Source organism: Nelumbo lutea, chromosome 2 (genome assembly GCF_056320005.1).
Source record: "Nelumbo lutea isolate HS-2025 chromosome 2, American lotus-T2T, whole genome shotgun sequence".
In the NCBI taxonomy this organism is placed as follows: domain Eukaryota; kingdom Viridiplantae; phylum Streptophyta; class Magnoliopsida; order Proteales; family Nelumbonaceae; genus Nelumbo; species Nelumbo lutea.
Window position 1 is genome coordinate 105,961,995 of NC_142685.1, and position 19,643 is coordinate 105,981,637.

At 33.9% G+C, this 19,643-nt stretch overlaps 1 protein-coding gene across 2 annotated transcripts; it reads right to left on the minus strand.

Moving 5' to 3' along the window:
- Positions 1-9,239: 9,239 nt before the first annotated feature.
- LOC148872533 (Peptidase S41 family protein) lies at positions 9,240-16,641 on the minus strand. Of its 2 annotated transcripts, none has more exons than XM_088969786.1 (12): positions 16,105-16,641; positions 15,817-15,898; positions 15,573-15,703; positions 15,295-15,381; positions 14,696-14,774; positions 13,958-14,046; positions 12,119-12,154; positions 11,802-11,921; positions 11,517-11,603; positions 11,247-11,396; positions 10,462-10,569; positions 9,240-9,788 (listed from the first exon to the last, which is right to left on the minus strand). In XM_088969786.1, exons 1-12 carry the CDS (start codon positions 16,492-16,494, stop codon positions 9,540-9,542), a joined length of 1,608 nt encoding a protein of 535 aa, XP_088825912.1. In that variant the 5' UTR covers positions 16,495-16,641; the 3' UTR covers positions 9,240-9,539. The 2 variants fall into 2 exon arrangements, with proteins under 2 accessions (XP_088825912.1, XP_088825913.1); XM_088969787.1 differs by having other exon boundaries at positions 15,817-15,920; positions 16,105-16,568.
- Between the last annotated feature and the right edge of the window lie 3,002 nt (positions 16,642-19,643).

Below are 19,643 nucleotides of genomic sequence, written 5' to 3' on the forward strand. Positions count from 1 at the left end.
ACATGAGGAATTATAAATTGGCTATTGAAAAAGATAATAATTATTAATTAATAAGTATAACGTTTTAAATAGAATATTATATATTTAAAAGAATTAATTAGATACAATCACTAGTTCGGTTGAAAATCTCAACCAAACCAAACCAAAACCGAAAACCAATATTTTAAAGAAACAAAAACCGAACCAAACAACACCCAAACTAATTGAATCAAACTAGCTTATTCAATTTGATTCAATTCGGTTTTTGGTTTATCATCCAAATTTGAACACCCCTACTAGTAATGTTGTTTTTGGTGCCTCTTTTTCTTGGAAAAGGATAGCACTTGACTAGTAATCTTGTGGTTTCTTTCATTCAATTAAACTTCTAAGGTTGAACTAAAGAGCTTATGTCACCCAAGGCTGGTTTCTTTTCCTTGTTAAGTCTTGTGGTGACCTAAATCAGTTTTAAAGGGTCATGATCCCTTTGTTAGTTCAACATATTGAGTTTTCTGCCTTTTCTGAACCTATAATAAATGTAGTACTTGGTTATTAATTGTTGGTTACTCTCTTGTTGCTTGTTTTCTATTAATTAGTAATGGGAAATTCACCTTTCTTATTGGACAAATTAGATTGAATGAACTATGCCCCATGAAAATTTTGCTTCTAATTTTATGTGGAAGGAAAGGGCCTTTGGGGCCTAGTTGATGGCCAAATTGAGAAGCCAAATAATAATGAAGCTGAAAAATTACATACTCATAAGGTCAACAATGCAAAAGTTGTTTCTTAGCTACTCAGTTTTATCACTATTGATGTTGCAATATCCCATGCGGAGTTTCATTACTGCCAAAGAGATATACTCTTACATGGAGAAGGTATATGGATGGTCCAATCTCTTCCATAAGTACTAGATTGGAATGGCAATGTTTTCTTATAGTCACGAAGAAAAGAGAATTTAGAAGTACTAAGGTAACTTCAAAAATCTCTAAACAAAATATGAGATAGCGCATATTGGTGATACATATCCTACCTGTTGTGTTAAGGTCCTCAAGGAAGACTTCTACAATAGAAATGTATTAATGCACCTAAAGCTCTATGAAGTTATTAGGGCAGTATCCTTGATAAGGGCAGCACCCCATCTATTGATTCTATATTTGGGGAGCTATTGAGAAAGGAAAACTATTTGATTACTTAGTCAATTATTGATGGGAAGCCAAATTCAATGATGGAGATAGTTTTTTTTTTCTTGCTAAAAAGTAGAAACAAAAGAAAGGCCTATCAAAAGTGCAATTCTATAAATGTAACTAATATGGACATATTGCTACTCATTGCACGAAGATGAACTTGTGTACTTACTACAAACAATATGGACATAATTTATGAATGTCCTATCAAGCCACCTAAGGGTCAAAATCAGTGTTCCAATAAAAGTCAATTAAAAGCCTATCAGGCTATAGTGGATGAATAAGATGATGCTTCTATGATTTCCTCTTCCTTTGGATCGAAGGGCGATACATCATGTGTTTTTGGTGAAGAGAAGTTGTGAATACTTGTATCTCCATCCATATCCTCTTCATTTTGAGCCATTGGTTTGTTGGTTAAGTCTTCTTCTCAATAGTCCTCTAGTTGTAACTAGATCATAGACTCCTGTGCCTCCAATCACATGACAAGAGTATACTCTCAAGTTCTGGTTAGTCTCTTAAACCCTCATCTATGAATAAACACATCATTACTATTAATGGTGAGAAACTTAATATAATAGGATATAGTGACATGTACTTGTCTACCTTTGCTACTTCTCATTATCACCTTCCCAAAATACTTTTTGTATCTAAGCTTACCACTGTTTTTATTTCTATTGGTTAGTTGGTTGAGGATGGTAATTTTGTTCCCTTCTTTCATGATGGTTGCTTAATACAAGACCAACACACTAGAGTGATGAAGGTGAAGGGGTGTAGGTTAGGGTGGTTATTTTCCTTGGATTTTAGATAGTCACTAGCTTTGTCTTCTTCTTGCTTATTATTCGTCTCTTGAACTCCAAAGTTATTTATAGAAATAATTCATGGCATCTTTGGCATAGATGATTGGGTCATACTTTTGCTAATAAACTTGATTTTTTGTTTCAATCTAGATGTTTTTCTATGAATATATTTTTTTTCAATAATATTGATAAATCTTGCACTTATTGTTGTATGAGCAAAAGCCATGCATTACGTTTCCATCTACTCTAAAGTGTAACAATGTCCCTTTTCATGTTATATACATAATTATATTTGGTTGTTTCTTGTGGTTTCAAGATAGATTTGATATAAATATTGTTTCATTTACTAATTATTGCACCATATACACATGGATATATTTTAAGAGAGAAAGCTTAGGTGTTTCTCATATTTAAATTATTTCTTGTTATGGTGAGAAGTGAAAACTTAGTTTAATGCCTTGATGAGAGCTCTACATTTGGATTTAAGGGGAATTGTTATATGGTGGAGATTCGAGTGCTTTTTTACACATTTTTGAAAGAACAAGAAATTAAATCTAAGAGATTTTACCCTAATGCTCTACAACAGAATGGGGTGGTAGAGCGCAAGAATAGACTTATTCTGCGTGTGGTGAGAACCCTTCTTTCTAACTCCTATGCAACTAGTTCCTTTTTAGTGGAGGTGGCCAACATTGCTAGGGTTTTATTAACTTGATTTATTCTCATGCATTACACAATTCTTCATTATATGAATACTTATTTCATCATTCTCATAATTTTCTATGCTTCATGTGTTTGTTTTATTCACCTTCTTCTACACAAGTGCACAAAGCTTACACCTTAGGTTGTTATGTAAGTTCTTGTGGAGTATAGCCCTGAATCCATGATCATATAAGGGTTTCCTTTATTATGACCCCCAACTTTGTCATGTGCATCTCTCCTAGAATATGTAGCCTTTTTAAAAAATATGTCCTTATTGTTTTTATATGGAAAAACCGTATGTTTTTTCTAGTTCATTTTTGCATTTCATTTGATTATTCTATAGGGTTAGTAGATTCTTCTTCTTCATTTGTTCCTTCTACACGACCATTCCAAGTCTACATGAAGAGGCACTCAATTGCTCTAGCTTCTTCACCTCCTCTCCCTCCACTTTATGGAATTGGATATATGTCTCCTATTGATCCAATTAGTACCCTACTTCTTTCTACCACTGATTCATCTTTGACTTTATATCCATCTTTACATCATTCCATTCATATTTCATACCCACCTGACCACTATGGCTTCCCATATGGCCATCATTCCTTTTTTGTTGTTTTGTCTTCTACAAAAATTCTCAAGACTTACCAATAAGCTATTGTTATCCCACATTGAAAGGAGGCTATGGATGTTGGAGTTAAAGCTTTACTAGAAAATGACAAATGAAACTTAGCTCAACTTCCATTGGATGCTTTTGTTGTTGGCAATCGTTTGGGTGTATTTAGTAAAATTGAAGTCATATGGAAATCTTAATAGATATAAAGCTCATCTGGTTGCATAGGGTTATAAGCAAAAATATAGCATTGACTACGAGAAGATTTTTTCTCCCGTAGAAAAAAAATGACCACAATGTTTATGATTCTTCTTATATTTACTATTAAGAAGTGGATTATTCATTTAGATAGATGTGAAAAATGCCTTCTTGTATGGGGATTTAAAGGCGACAGTTTATATAAATTGCTTCATGGGCATAATGCTACACTTAAGTTGGCTTGTTGATTGAAGATGTCTTTGTATGGCTCTAAATAGGCACCTAGAGCTTGGTTTGAAAATTTATGTTTGCCATTACTGATGTTGGATTTACTTGTTGGGGTTTTATAGACTATTCTTTGTTTTCTCTTAGAAGTCCCTGCTACATCACATTGTTAGTTTATGTGGATGATATCTTGATTATAGGAGATAGTATTGATGGTATTTCTTCATTGAAACAAACTCCTAGTGAGTTATTCAAGATGAAAGATCTTAGTCCTCTATCTTACTTCTTGGGCCTAGAAGTGTCTCATTCTGATTCTAGGTACTTTGACAATTAGCAAAAGTATGCTCTTGATTTGGTCAAATAAGCCTTTTTAACAGATGAAAAACAAGTTAATACACTTATTAAATTCAATCATAAGTTCTCTAAGGAAGATGGCGAACCCCTTGCCAATGCTACCTCTTACTTACATTTGGTTGATAGTATAATATATCTCAAAGTGACTCGAATTGACGTTTCATGTGTAGTTCAAATTGTCATTAAGTTTGTCTCTGCTCCGCTAAAACCTTATATGTTAACAATTCATCAAATTATCTGATACATTCGGGGGAATCTATCTCATGGCCTTTTCTTTTCTTCATCATCTCCATTTACTCTTAGGCTATGTTTGGTTTGAGGTCGTGTTTGGTTTGAAGAAAAATGTAGGGAAAGGAAGGGAAAGGTAGGGAAACCTTTACAAAACTTGTATAGATTTCCCTACCTTTCCCTACCTTTTCCTTCAAACCAAACATAACCTGAAGGAAAAGGTAAGGAAACCTATGCAAGGTTTGCAAAAGTTTCCTTACCTTTCCCTACTTTTTCCTTCAAACCAAACACAACTTTAAGGCCTATGTTGATGCTGATTGGGTTAGGTATATATCTTGACACTATACACTACTATAAGGTGGTGCATTTTTTTCTAGAGACTCCTTGATATCATGTAAGTGTAAAAGACAATACACTATCTTTAAATCCACTTAGGAAAAGTACAATGCAATGTCCTTTGCTTGTAGTGAATTGGTTTGGCATTGTTTTCTCCTAGATGTCTTTGGTCTCTTACTTCTCTCCTATCCCTTTCTATGCAGACAATGTAAATGCAATAAAGATTGTTTCAAATCCGATATTCTATGAAAGAATAGAACATATTGAGGTTGATTGCAATTTTCCTAATCTCAATTTTGAAATAAATCCCCATCCTTGACCCTGATCCTCATCAAGGATAAAAGTTATCCTCCATCCTTGATCCCCGATGGAGATGAGTTCTCCATGGGGACCTGAATCCACAAAAATTTTTAATCAACATTTTTTTAAAATAAACTTATTAAAGCAAGAAAATTTTTAAATTATATTTTGATATATAATATAAATAATGTCATATATCGTATACAATAATATATAATTGGGGTCGGGGCGGGGTAAGGACTTCACTCCCCATCCTTGTCCCCGACCTACCAAGGCAATCTCCATCCCCATCCTGATGGGGTCTGAAGCCAAGTACCTAGCGGAGATGGGGAAAATTGTCATCTTTATTTATTAGGATCAACATATTGCAGGCCATGTCACCTATTCTTACGCGTCTTATGGTCTTCAATTGGTTATTCTCTTTACCAAAACTCTAATTATTAATTTATTAGTGACTAATTGATGTTTGTTTCCTAACATCAACTTGAGGGGGTGCATAGATATGGGGCGATTCCTCTTGCAGGACCATTATTTATATTGTACATTGTTTATATCTTATATGGTGGCATGCCCTCTTTTTCTTTTATTTTCTTGAATTTGTCTTTCTTTTGTATATGAGGAACATAACTGTCCTTTCATACTATTTAAAATTAATATAATTTATTCATTTTCTTAGTGTGTGAATCCTACACATTAGAAATCTTTTTGTCGTTTAGAATACTCTAACAATGGACACATAATATAGCAGGTAGAGAAGTGAGTGCCTCTTCCTGTGGGATGTAGTTTCTTAGATTTTCATTTTTATCAAGAAAAATCCAATTTACAAACTCCACATGATTAATCACTACAAGCCATTGCTCTCTTAAATTGCATTTGATTTAAAGCTCGAAGTTTTATTTTCATGCAAACTCTATGTTATGTCTCCTGCCATTTTTTTCTCTTCAACCAAACATTTTCTTTCCTAGAAATTCTCTCTCATATCTCTCATACTTTTTCTCTTCCACCCAAAATATGGTTTTCTTTCCTAACATTTCTTTCTCCTAACTCTAAACTCTCTTTAGCAACCAAACCTACCTTCTTACATTTAGGTGGAAACTTGGGCTGAGTTGGGAATTTATTAGGTTTTTTCTTTATGTATTTTGTTTTTGTCATTATTTTTTTCATACCACATGATGATCACTACAATTCACCTTTCTATTAGCTGAGAAAACTTTGGTTGTCCATAGTCCCTCTCCCATGATACAGTAGTCCACAAGTAGAGTCATGCCAACAACACAACTAGGCAGCCAATTTTTATCTTCTTAACTTGTTTATGCCTAAAACTCCTACTTTATCTCTTCCATTAATAATTTTCTTCCCGAAAATTATCTTCTCCTATTTTCTACTCCCACTCAACATTTTTTTTTCTTGAAAATCATTTCTCCTATTCTTCCTAATTTCTCTCTCTTATCCATATTCTGATTTTCTTTCTCTAAAAATCATTTCCCTTATCTCTAAACTCTCCTTACCAGTCAAACCATTATTCTTAAGGGCAATTTGTGTTAAATAAGGTTAAGAATTTGTTGTAAAATTTCACTAGATAAACCTGAGCATAACCAAGCAATAGGATGCAAACAGATTGGATTGGATTCAAATGAAGATATATTCAAATCCAATCCTATCTAATGGTCCTGCGGATCTCACAAAGATTACCCTGAACCCAATTTTGTCAAGGACATTGGATGTCCAAATATTATCTAATCTGATTTAATTGCCCATAGTCTGTAAAATTTAACAAATTAATAATGGAAAAAAACAAAGGGGTTTTCTAGTTCAGTCCACCCCTAGGGTGGAGCTAGGATTTCTAGGGGTGGACTGAATTCTACCTGTTGATTGATGCCAAATTCACAGGTATGATGCGGTTTGGGGGGGGGGTTCTACTAGTAGATCAGGAGGGGGCTGAAATTCAGATTTTTGAGGTGGATTGCAGTCCACTTATCCCTAAAACAAAATAGTATATAGCGACATAGGCCATGTTGGCAACCCTCTCCTTCTCCAATCCCCCCTTCTCTCATTTCTCCTTAACTCTCTCTCCTTTCTCCCTTACCCCTTCCCAGCCCTTCCATGTAGCCATGTGGCAGCCCTCTCTTCTTCACTAGAGTCTCTCTGTCTCTCTCTCTCTCTCTCTCTCTCTCTCTCTCTCTCATGTTCTTAATCACTTAGCCAACCTCCCTCCTAAAATTTCTCCTATACTATCTCTCCCACCTAAAACTCCTCCTAGAGCACTTCTTAATCTATATTACATGCCTAATAAACCATCTTAAAACAAAAAACGTGGATAAATTAATTGTGAAATATCTTTGAATATTATTGAATACCATCCAATAAATACCAACACCTAAACTATAATTAAAAATCATTGGTAATTTTTCATTGTAAAATTTATTTCAATAAATATAAATTTATTTATTTTTACATTTTTAGTATTTTTGATATTATCAATAAATTTTTAGCAATAAGTAGTTATTGATATTTTCAATAATTTTGGTCAATTTATTAATAATTAATGATATTATCAAATAATAATTAAAAAATTTCAGTAAATTTTTAGTGAAAAATTAACTTCAACAAATGTACATTTATTTTCTATATTTTTAGTAATTTTGATATTTACTATTTTTTGAGCAATAATTAGTGATTTTGGTAATTTAATTACTAAAAATTACTGATTTTGGTAATTTAATTAGTGAAAGCTAAATTATAAAACTTACAACTATTCAAATAAATAATTGGAAAATTTTACTAATTATTGGATACTATATTTATAATTACCATATGTATTGGAACTATATTTATGGGTTTAGGGGATGACCCCTTGGGTAGGAATGGAAATGGGCGGTTGGGGCAAGGATCATACTTCCTTTCTTGACCTCAAGTTTTAAATTAATCCCTGTCTTTGACCCCAATCCTCATCGGGAAAAAATTTAGTCTACATCCTTAATCCCCGATAGAGGTGAGTTCCCCATTGAGACCTAAATCTCTGATTTTTTTAATTTAAAGTTTGTTTTTAGAAATGTATTTATTTAAACAAAGGAAAAATTTAAATGTAAACAATATTTTAAATATATTTTGATATATATAATATAAATAATATTATATATATGGATATATTTAATATATAATTTGGGTCGGGGTGGGATGTGGACTTCACACCTGTCCTCGTCCCCAATCAAGAGTATTCGTATTAATCCCATCCACCCCTTGTCCCCACTAAGACAATCTCCATCCCGATCTCTGCATGGTTGGGGAGCTAGGTACTTGGAAGGGATGGGGAAATAAATGTTTTAAAAACACAACTCGGAATCGGAATCATTCTGGCCACCGGTTTCTAGGTCGACAGTTCGATTGTCCGGTTTGAACAGACGACCCATTTTGATAAAAAATAAAAAAATAAAAAATGACAAAAAACTGTTGAATGGTTCAACAGTTCAACCGCCTGGGTCAATGGGCCATTGATTGATTCAATGGTTTTTGGCTAGAAACCAGGTTTGGGGTAAACTAGTTGCTTGGACGATTCTCGGGCCAAACAGTCTGATTGTCTGAGTCAATGACAATTTGAAAACCATAGGAAAAATTGTCATCTCTACCCTAAGGTTGTGTAGCTCATAGAACAATAAGTTTTAAGTCCAATAAACCATAACATCTTTTTCCGTGCATCACACGGAATTGTCCGAATTTGATTTGATTTTTATATGAATCCTATTTTTCGATCCAATCTGACTGAGCGACATCTGAATCCAACAAAATAGGATGGATTCTCCTGCTAGTTATGTATTATAGGAGGAAAAGTTGTACCTCATCCTGATATTGTTTTGTAGAACTGTCATATTTTTTAGGATATTTCACAAATTCATGCCCCACCTGAATCTAATGATTCAAATGTTTTTTGTAATCTATGTTTGCGCTGCCATAACTTATATACTAGTGATTTCAGGTCTGAGATACTGCATGGGGTAGTTGAAGCAGAGCTCCGTGATGTTATGCTTTGTGTTGAAATGACAAGGAATCAAGGATAGAAGGAAGTTATTTTAGAGTCAGACTCTCTCCTAACTATTACCATAATTAATGGAAAATTAGTTATTTCGACTTGGCAATGTTCTGTATTTTTGGACCTCATTAAGTGCTTTTTGCTATTCCTTTAAATCTATTAGTTAGTCTTGAAGGTAACAGAGGAGCTAATGAAGTTAGTCAGAAAATGAAGTACAGTCAATCTAATGAGCTGGAATCTACTGCGTATTTGGACAGTTTGCTTTGTAATTAATTGGCTGTAATCATCCACTGTCATCACAACTATTTCTTTCCCTCATTCAAAGGGTAGTTTCCTTTATCATCAATTACCATATAAGCTTAAATTTCATATACAAACTATAAGACAGTAAATTTTACAAAGCATTTTCCTATGTATATGTACATTGTTTCCTTTCATTTTTATTTTCCAGTCTGACTGCTTTACACTTTTTTCTTCGGTAAAGACTGGTTTACAATGGATGTATACAATCATATGAAGAAGTAACATTGAGAATTGTGATTTTTCTCCATATTTATACATCCAGTGACTTGTACATAACAAATATGAAGGCAGATGCATTTCTTTCATGAAGCAGTTCCCTTGGATTCCTGAATATCCAACTCATGTTCAGCTACCATGATGCATGAATCTGCCTCAAGGGAGGATATTGAGCGCTTTTCCTTCAAGAAGGATTCTTTAGGTGATGTCAACATATCCGTCGTGCATTGCACATCTGGTGTAATGCCAACCTGATCAATGTCATGAAGTGCTGGTGATAAATACTTTGCAACTGTAACAAACAGGGCAGATCCATCATGTAGTTCTGTAACACTCTGTACAAACAAGTAAACAAAGAATAAGAAGATTGAAGACTATTAGATAAACAGATATATAAACAAAAGGTCTTGAGCTGTGGTTTGCAGAGCTAGTAGCATAGATATCGAAACTAAAGTATTGGGTAACATAGATGGCCTTAATTTCCGCTTGGGAAATGCAAATGCTAACTGATAAAAAAATTGCAAATGCCAAATGTCAATTATAGAAAGTACAACCACTAAGTTTGAGAAATTCAATGACCAAGGGATTAAAACCAAAACAGAATGAACCCATTTTCCGTTGCAGAGGTCTTACCTTGTAATGATATTTCAGAAAGAACAGTTTTTAATTAAATGAACAAAAAATATAACCTGCATTTGTAACTCATGTTGTATCCCCCAAAAAGATACAAATAGAAAGGCAGTCCCTGGAAAGATGGAAATCATAGGCAGGAAGCGAACTGGTCAAATCCAATTCCACAAGTTTCTGAATTCCGTTTTGGGTAGTGGCATGGGATTTGGAATAAGCAATTCTGATCTCAATAATTCATGCTAAGCAATTTGGAAATTCTGAGGGAAGGATAGTCATTTAAATTTTGCAGTATTGGGTGGAAATCAGTTCTACCTTTTCTCAAACACCCCAGCACAGCTTAAGAGAATACGAGCTGTAACCTGTAATAAAAAAGAGTACCTGAATTTTTCCTTTCCCAAAGGTTTTGTGCCCCACAAGGATTGCTCGGCCATTGTCATGCAAAGCACCAGCCAAAATCTCACTAGCACTTGCGCTTCCTTCATTTACCTGTTTCAAAAAGGAAAGGCTTCAGAACTAATATAAATGCTTTGATTATCAAAAAGTAATAAAATTTTTTCGTGGTTAATAAGATTATGTTGTGAACCACAGTCTGAAGATTATTTTTAGGTGAATACATGAAATTCATTAGCTCAGAAACTTGTAATTCATAGAGGTTGAAAAGGAGAAAAGGGAAACTTCACAGAACTAAAGAAAATTTTATCTAAATTTAAAGAACTAAAATGATTTCTTGTATGTGCAGCCACAAGCAAAATGAGTGAGATGATATTTTGGAAAACACATTAGAACATTAGATTGATTCCAAAAACTAACAAAGTAATATCTGATGGGATAGAAAAACAAAAAGAGCCTACTGAGGTTATTAGTTGGTACAGTATGCTGGATATTAGTAGCACTACTTGAAAATTCTTTAGAATTGAAATTAACCAGTATGAGATTGCATATATTGATCTCACATTGATCTCACATTTATATACACCATTTAGGCTCATTTGACGAGATTGCAATGAATCATCTTTATTTTAGGCGAAAGAAATAAATAAATAGAAAGCACCACTATGGCACACCATTAAGTCTAGCTTGTTTGTCAATGGCGAGAGGAAACTATATCATGTTTTGCTATTTCCTAGAAACATAAATTAATAAATGATAACCAAGAAACTTACAAGGACAACAAGTGGAGCATGTGTTAAAGCATGTCCATTGACCATATTTATGGGTAACATATTTCCATTTCTATCAATTGTGTTTACAAGAGTCTCATCTCCATCTAGCCATATTTGGGCAACATCCAGCCCAGCTTTTACCAAACCACCCTGAAAAAAAAAGTAGAAAGAAAATTTCTTTAGATGCCAAAATGAAGCTTGGAGAAAAATGGGTGCAAGTTGTAAATTTTAATATTTTATGAATTGTATAAATAAGATGGATATACTTACTGGATTGTTGCGTAAATCCAATATATATGATTGTACTCCTTGTCCCTCCATTTCTTGAATGGCATTTTCCATTTCAGAAGCAGCAGTCTGATTAAGAATGAGAAAGACAAGGCCCAACATGATGAAATAAGAAACAATCAAACAAATTAACAAAAAACATTTTTTTTTTCCGGATAACAGAGTAGCAAACAAACTTTCAATGTGAAATAAATTGTCATATTACATTTTTCATTTCTAACTTGTCACAAGGTTAAAATAAATGTAGGTTATAAGTTTCAGCAGCACCTGAGAAAATGCTGAGAGCTTCACATATCCAGTCTTCAAAAGATGACCATCTGGGGTTCTGTGAGGGATGACAGCACTGGATATAGGAGAAAGCTTAATGAACTCACGGGGTAGTTTGACCTTGAGCAAAAATTGAATGTTTGCATATCAGACTCATTATACAAACTTATAAAGAGACAAGGGGAAAATATTCTGGAATGAGTATTGCAGTACTCCATACTGTCTTTTCTTAAAAACAACTCTCAACACCACAAAGAAAAATATAGTGAAATTGATAAGGCATGAGTCCAACTAAAAAGAAGGAAATGAATATATACCTCTCTGAACCCAGAATTACTTTCTGAATCTTTACCCTGCAAATGAAAAACATTATTCAGAAATTTAATGAATTCCTTATTAGCCATTGTAGACAATCATCTGATTTTATGTCTTCAAACCACACATACCTTAGTAAGCCATGCATTTTTTTTTTTCCTTTTATATAAAAGAGCATTCTTCTCCTTCCACTAATTCCATGTTTTTAGTCATGTGCAAATTTGTAAGAAAAACTAAAAAATATTAGTTTCTTGGTCCTGTTCTGTGATATTTCTAATCAGCTTTTCTAGAAAAAAATAGGCGTTCAACATTTTTTTGCTTGAAAAGAAGTTTCCCTCAAATAAACCTGGAAATTCTGCTTGAAGTGTATGCAAGGACATCATAATGATGTTCTTATATTTTCACTATGTCCTAATATCCATCTAGACTCTAGATATATTCTTCATTTTCTTCAATTCTACTAAATGAAATTTATCTAAAAGTTTTTCTTACAGTATCAATTAATTTACTCATTTTATATTAAATGAAATCTAAAACTCTTTCTTAGTATATCATTTATCTAACAGACATTTCATCATGTTAAACTTTAAGGGTTACCAAGCTTCTGAACTAAGTTAATATTCTTTCTAAGATGCAAAAAATTCTACTAGACCTTTACATATCAATATGGTTTGTTAGTTTGTTACTAATAAGGGAATCCAACATGCATTATAATCAAAATTTCTAATTGATCCTGACTAAGTATTGTAAAGTGCAACTAGAACACCAAATCAGTTGGTTACTCAACACTCAAAATAATATAATATTCAATAACTTATGTAGAGCGGTAATGCGTTTTTTTTTTTTTGAGAAGAAGATAACTTATATTCAAAAAAAAGGGGGAGGGATGTACATAAGAGATGTACAAACAGGCCAAAAGCACAAAAGAAAAGCCTGTATCAAACTAAAGATGGAAAAGAGTTAGCACTATACAAAAAGTCCCTTCCCAACCCTTGCTTTGCTAAGTCATCTGCAGTTTTATTGATCTCCCTGGGAATCCATCTAAAGGAGAAGTTCAGCAAAGAAGATAACTCGTGAATTTCTGCCAGGAGATGAGCTAGATTCCAAGGACCCTCTCCCAAATCCTTTTCCCAATTGATAGTAATTCCTGTGTCTCCTTCTACTGCTAATGGACTGAAATGATTGTTCTTAGCAATTCTTAAACCTTCTAGAAGAGATTGGACTTCAGCTTCTGAGGCGTCTGCAGATTGGATTGGGTCACTAAAGGCCCACAAAATATCTCCTGTAGAGTGTCTCACAGTACCACCCCCTCCCCTATTCCTGCAGCTGATGGAGGCTGCAGCGACCTTCTAAAGCTTCCATCAAACTGCAGCAAGAAATCACAGTCCCTTCTTGGGGGGGGGGGATTTGGAACAGATAGAGAGGAGGGGGAAGTGTATAGGATTTGCAGTCCATTTCTTTGTAGCTCCCCTCTGTTCACCCCTTCAAAGAGCTGGTGGACCAGCATCCAAGAGAAAATTTTTGAAAAGATCTTCTCACGAACACTATCCAAGGGGGAGAAACTGTCTTCAAAGATACTTCTGTTCCTTTCTTCCAAGATTCCCCACATTACCGCATGAATTATTGCTTTCCAAAAGAACGGTAATGCATTTTTATATTGTCATAATAAGTTAACTAAAAATAAAAGGAACTAAGGCATTCTCAATGACTGGAAAAGTAGTATACACAATAGCAGTGCTTTCATGCTACATCCAACAAACAGTTTGATAAGTTAAGAAAATAAAACACCACCCTCCATGGAAATTGTTCATTCTTTCCAACAGAAATAGAGTATTAATTACACTGTGAAGTTTTATGGTAACAGTTGTTCCAACACGCCCTCGAAGCTTCTGTGCTGCTGCTTCACCATCAAAACCATCAAGCCTCTGTCCTGAGACATAAGTAAGATGAATTTAGTTTGAAATACACAAGGCTCTGCAATACATGACTGATTTAAGCAAGGGATGTCGGTTTGGGATTTAATTATCAAAATAAGTAACTTGAGAATATAAATTGAACCTACATGCTTCTGAACGACAATATCAAAAACAATGAATATTATGTATATGACTACACAATGAAATGTTAATACTAACAAAAATTCTGAAATGCACTCAAAACAAATTATGTTAACAAAATCAAAATAAAATAAGGAGTTTTTGGTGTAAACTTGGCTGTTAGTCTAGTTATGAACCATGAAAGCTTATCTAATGCAGATCCAAGTCTGAATGATTGGAAAAAGAAGGATGCAGAGGTGCCCTAGAATAAATTAACACATCAATAAGAAAGGAAAATATAATATATAAATAATGCAGAATGAATGGTGAGCATGAATCAAGGTTGCCTTTAATAAGCTCAAAATAATAGCCCTTTAAAAACCTATTTAATGGAAGGAAATCATCAAATAGTTTCATCATCTAAAATCATGAGCACGAGATAAAAATAAATATCTTCATAATAAAAATTTAAATGGTAATTAAGATATCATATCCACTGTGAGGAAACTATAAGGAAAGATTTGAAAGTCCATGTTAACCTACCATCAATCTCAACTAGCTCATCTCCTTCATGTATACCAGCACGGGCAGCTGGGCTTCCCTCTATACAAGACAAAACCACCTGTTGTGGTATCAACAACCATTAATCCTAGTTTGAACAAAAATATGTGCAGTAAAATGAATGTGAATAAGAATAGTAAACATGAAGTGACAAAAAACTATCTTGAGGACAAGGTAAAGAAATTTAAGCTTCCACAATACCAACTCCTTGAGAATCTAAGTAAAACCTAATTAGAAATTTAGGCATAAAAATATAAAGTTGAGATAAACCCATAAAACAATGGTGCAAAGATCTAAATGGAATGATGAGGACCAAGTATGAAATAACTATAATATGGGTAGATCAAGAAATGATTTAAGTGCTCATAGTTTAACAATGGATATGGCGCTGAATAGAACAGAATGGGCGAAACAGGATTAATGTAGCCGACCCATATAGTTGAGACCAGGCTTAGATGATCAGAATGGGTGGACAAAGAAAGATCTTGTTTGCACAAAAAAGACCATAACAGTCACTAACAATTTAGTCTCACATAGATGACACAAGGAAAAAGGAAGAAAATTTAAGGAACTCCACTAACCAAGTGCCCGGAGCTTGGTTCAGTGTTTATGAAGAGGCCAACTCCTTGCAGGTTTCCATCATTTCCTATTCTGAAACTTTGATAGTCCTGCATCAAAGAAATCAACAATGTTGAACAGCTAATGGTAATAACTGTTCCAAATCGAAACAGATAAAATACAAGCCATTCGGTTGGCCAAACTACAATTCTCCATAGCTTTCTGAAGAACCACAGTAGGTGGTTTCAACCATGAACATATCATGGTAAGCTAGAAATGAGAAAGACATACACCAACACACCTTTGGGCTGATAATTCGAGTAAATGGATCACCGAGAGTGGCAACCATTCCACTGATCTTGCTATATGCGGCATCTGCTGATTTCAATGGGAACATCTCCACCATGGTTTGTTGTAGCTTCAGATCCCAGTCTGCACAAACTCAAATCTTTGTGAAAGAAACTAGGCTTCACTTAGTTTCGTATTTACTACTCTTTCTAGGATTAAAGAATTTCAGGAAAAGACTACTATTGATGCCTAGTTACCTTGATGATTAAAAGTTGGATCTATGAAAGTTTCTCGAATCAAGCCCCACGCCTCAACAAGAGTTCTCTGAACTCTATTTACCTAACGGACATACACCAATCAACTTAAAAGATAAACTTCAAGATCAGCATGAATCAAACTGAGGATGAATTATACTCTAACTCAATCAATTAGCAGGGTAAAGAAATTAAGAAACAATACTCCCTATAAAAAATTGAACCCAAAGTCAAATAACAATTATGAATTTAAAATTCCCATAATAAATACAAACGGATCAGACAGATTACCTCGCGAGCTCGAGAAACAGGGAAAGCAACAGTGAGGGACTCGGCCAACGCCGGAGTATCACAACAAATTGAAACAACAGCAGCAACTGCAGCAGCGAAGCTAAAGAGGTTTCTCCCGACCGATCTGATCAAGCTTCGATTCGATTCATCCTTCTTAAATCCAACCACTTCAAATTCCCCTTCATGAAACCTCTTCCCACAACGAACCCTTAATCCACAGAGCCTCAGCGAAGAAGAACCGGCCGATTTTCTCCAATCCTTTCCGAACCGAACATTCAAGCTAGAAAATCGACAGGAAGCAAATGACCCAAGACCCGTTGTTGAAGGGTTACAGTGAATCGAAGACATGCGAGTGAAGCTAAGGTCCATGCTGTGGCCCAGAGCTTCCATTTTCCCTTGGTCTCCAGTTCTCTGGTTTCTGTAAAGCCTCCAACTTTCCGTGTATGCTTAAGGGAGGAGAAGAACAGAAGAAGCCGAGCTTCGGATGCTGACCGATGAATATACATTCTTGTGGGTCCCACTAGAATCTTCAATTATGTGGCTCCAAGACTCTGGCAGTCCTGCTTTTGTATCTCTCAAAGTAAACAAAATCAAGAAGAATTCGTAGATCGTAACACGTGGCAAGAGAATAAAAGAAGCTGGAGGGAACGTGTTCTAAGATGCGCCACGAGTGTAGGGTGCGTCTGGTTGCGTGGTGGCCTGGGGTGACAGCATTGCACGCAACCCGGTTGTGTGACTCGTGAGGAGTTGGTAATATCTTTGGTTGTGCAGCGTTGCGGGATTAGGGATGGCAATTATACGGGTCCCCGATTCAACCCGCACCAAATGGGGCAGATTCCCGATCATAATGGGAATGGGGCGGAGATGGGTCTGCATATAAATCCCCGAACCCGGCTGTAAATTACAATTATACCCTTTTCTATATTGATATGAGGTTTTGGCGTCTAGGGAACTTTTGGCTTCTCTTCTCACTTCGACACTTCCGGTACCAGTTCTGCAGTTCCAGACTTCCGGTTCGTATTCGCCTCTTCTTCTTCAGTCTTCGCAGATCACAGTTCGTCCGCCGACCACCGGGCGCCATAGCAGCAGTGAGACTGGTGAGGTGGTGACTCCGTTCTGGTGTTCTCTGTTTTCCCCTCTCTCATTTGATTCGACACTTCCAGCAGCAGTTCACCTAGAATCGTTCTTTGGGTACGTATTCTCTGTAACTGTGTTTCTCATTAGAATGTTTAAATCCTGGCTTTCCTTTTTTTTTTTTTCCGCCTATAAACAATGTAATACAATATAGTGAAGTGTTTTAAGTGGAGGAGCAATGTAACTTGTAGCTTATTTGCATAGCATATGGCTTTGAAAAGAAGAAACTCTGAGACTCATTTCAAAAACATACATTACCAACGTCAAACAGTTCTAAATTTCTAATAATAACTGAATTTTTGAGTATTTTAATAATAATTGGATTTTCTAATTAAGAGGCAAGAACCACTGATTCAATTTTTCAAAACATTACTTAACAATCAAGCATTATTTTGTATAGCAGTATGCTAATTTGTATTATAATTCAGTAAATTTGCTTCATCAACAAATTATTTCATTAGAACTGAGTTAAATAAAAAACAGTTGGTAACCCTTTTCAACTGTAATAGGTCTCATCTCTTTAATCAAATATCAACTCCACTAGTTTCTTTCTCACAAATCAGTGAAACAGTTGAATATTTAAACACAAAAACTGTTTCTATCTATGATATATCTATTATTTATACTACTTTAAAAATCACGAATGGCCTAAAGAATATTTCTGAAATTTTTTAAGGATAAATTTTACCCCTCTATATTTAAATTTATTAATAAAAGAATGAGGGCAAATAGAGTAATCAGTTCTTAATATTAAATGAGTTGAAAATAGGTAATTTAAATATATTCAATGCATTCAATTCTCTCTCATTAAATCCAACATTTGAGTTATTAACTTGTATTCATGTTCATTGAATCATATATTTAAGTTAGTTTTGTTTCTTCTAATAATTAAGTTCTATTAATTGAATCCATACTTAATAAATTAATAATTCCAATAACATAAAAACTTATAATTTTAAAATCTACCTAGCAAAAATAGTGTTTTCATCTAGGTGGTGGTAAGAAATTAAATCATTTTGGGTTAAATGGGTTAATCCATGTTATCACGATTAAATAATAAAATTAAAAAATAAATAAAATTAAAAAAATTGAAAACATTTTTAACATACATATTAAACAATAATAGTTATGATAAATAAGAATTTTTTTATTAATGACGGAAATGGAATGCAAAATTTAAAACCAATTGGAAATAAAAATATTTTCCTATTCCTCTCTCATTAAATCCTATATTTAAGATATATTTTTCATCATTAAATTCTTGTAATTAAATCCATAAAATTAATTTTAATAGTATAAAAATAAATATTTTGAAAAGTAATTTGAAAACAAAACCATTTTCTTCCCTCCTGATGGTGGTAAGCAATTTGACCATTTGGGGTCAAATGGATTGATAAATAATGCCATAGTTAAAAAATAAAAATAAAAATAAATAACTAGAAAATATAAGAAGTATTTTTATTAATGGTGAAAATAGAATGCCAAATTTAAAATCCACCTATAAATGAAATGATGCCATAATCAATTAATATAATTTTTAATAATAGAAAATACAAAGAATCACAAAAATATTAAAAAAAGATAAAGAAAATTTTGGGCACATATCTAATGTTATATATTTATAAAAAATAAAATATTGCGTACATCTCTAATATCATGCATTCATTATATTGAACAAAAATAAGTTTTACACATAAGAAATAATTTTATCAATGACAGAAATGTAATACAAAATTTTAATAACTTAGAAATCAAAATATTTTTCTTTTTTAATGATGGATTAGTGTATTGAGTCAAATGATTCCAAAGACAAACAAAAATTAAGTGCAATAAGTAAAAAAATATTTTATATAATATAAATGAAATATATAATTTAAAGAGAAAATTATAGTCAAAGTCAATTGTACATTTAAAATTAGGTTGCAGGTTGGTCCAGAAACCAACATAACTGTAACAACCAACAAAAAGCCAATACCGAATATAGGTTTTCAGTTTCTCTCCCACTCCCTCTCTCTTGATCTCCCTCCCTTCTCTCTCTCTTACAGTCATATCTCGATCTCCTGCTCCCTCTATCTCTCCCACTCTTCCCAATTTGGTCTGTAGCCAAATCAAAACCTATCTCTCTTTTTCCATCTTTCTTCTCCTTCTCGATCAATATCTCCTTATCTCTCCCTCAATCACTATCATTCTCCAATTTGTGTAAATTACATAGCCAAGAGTTTTTTGTGAATTTTTATCAAATAGGTGTAATGATTTTTGAACCATACCAAGTTGGTCTCATGTTCTTTTATGCAATCTAATTAATACCACATAAGTGTGTAAGAAAAAAAAAAAAAAGAACGAAAGAGAGAGTGGGAGAGAAACTAAAGGAGAACGATAGAAATTAAGGGAGAATGAGAGATTGA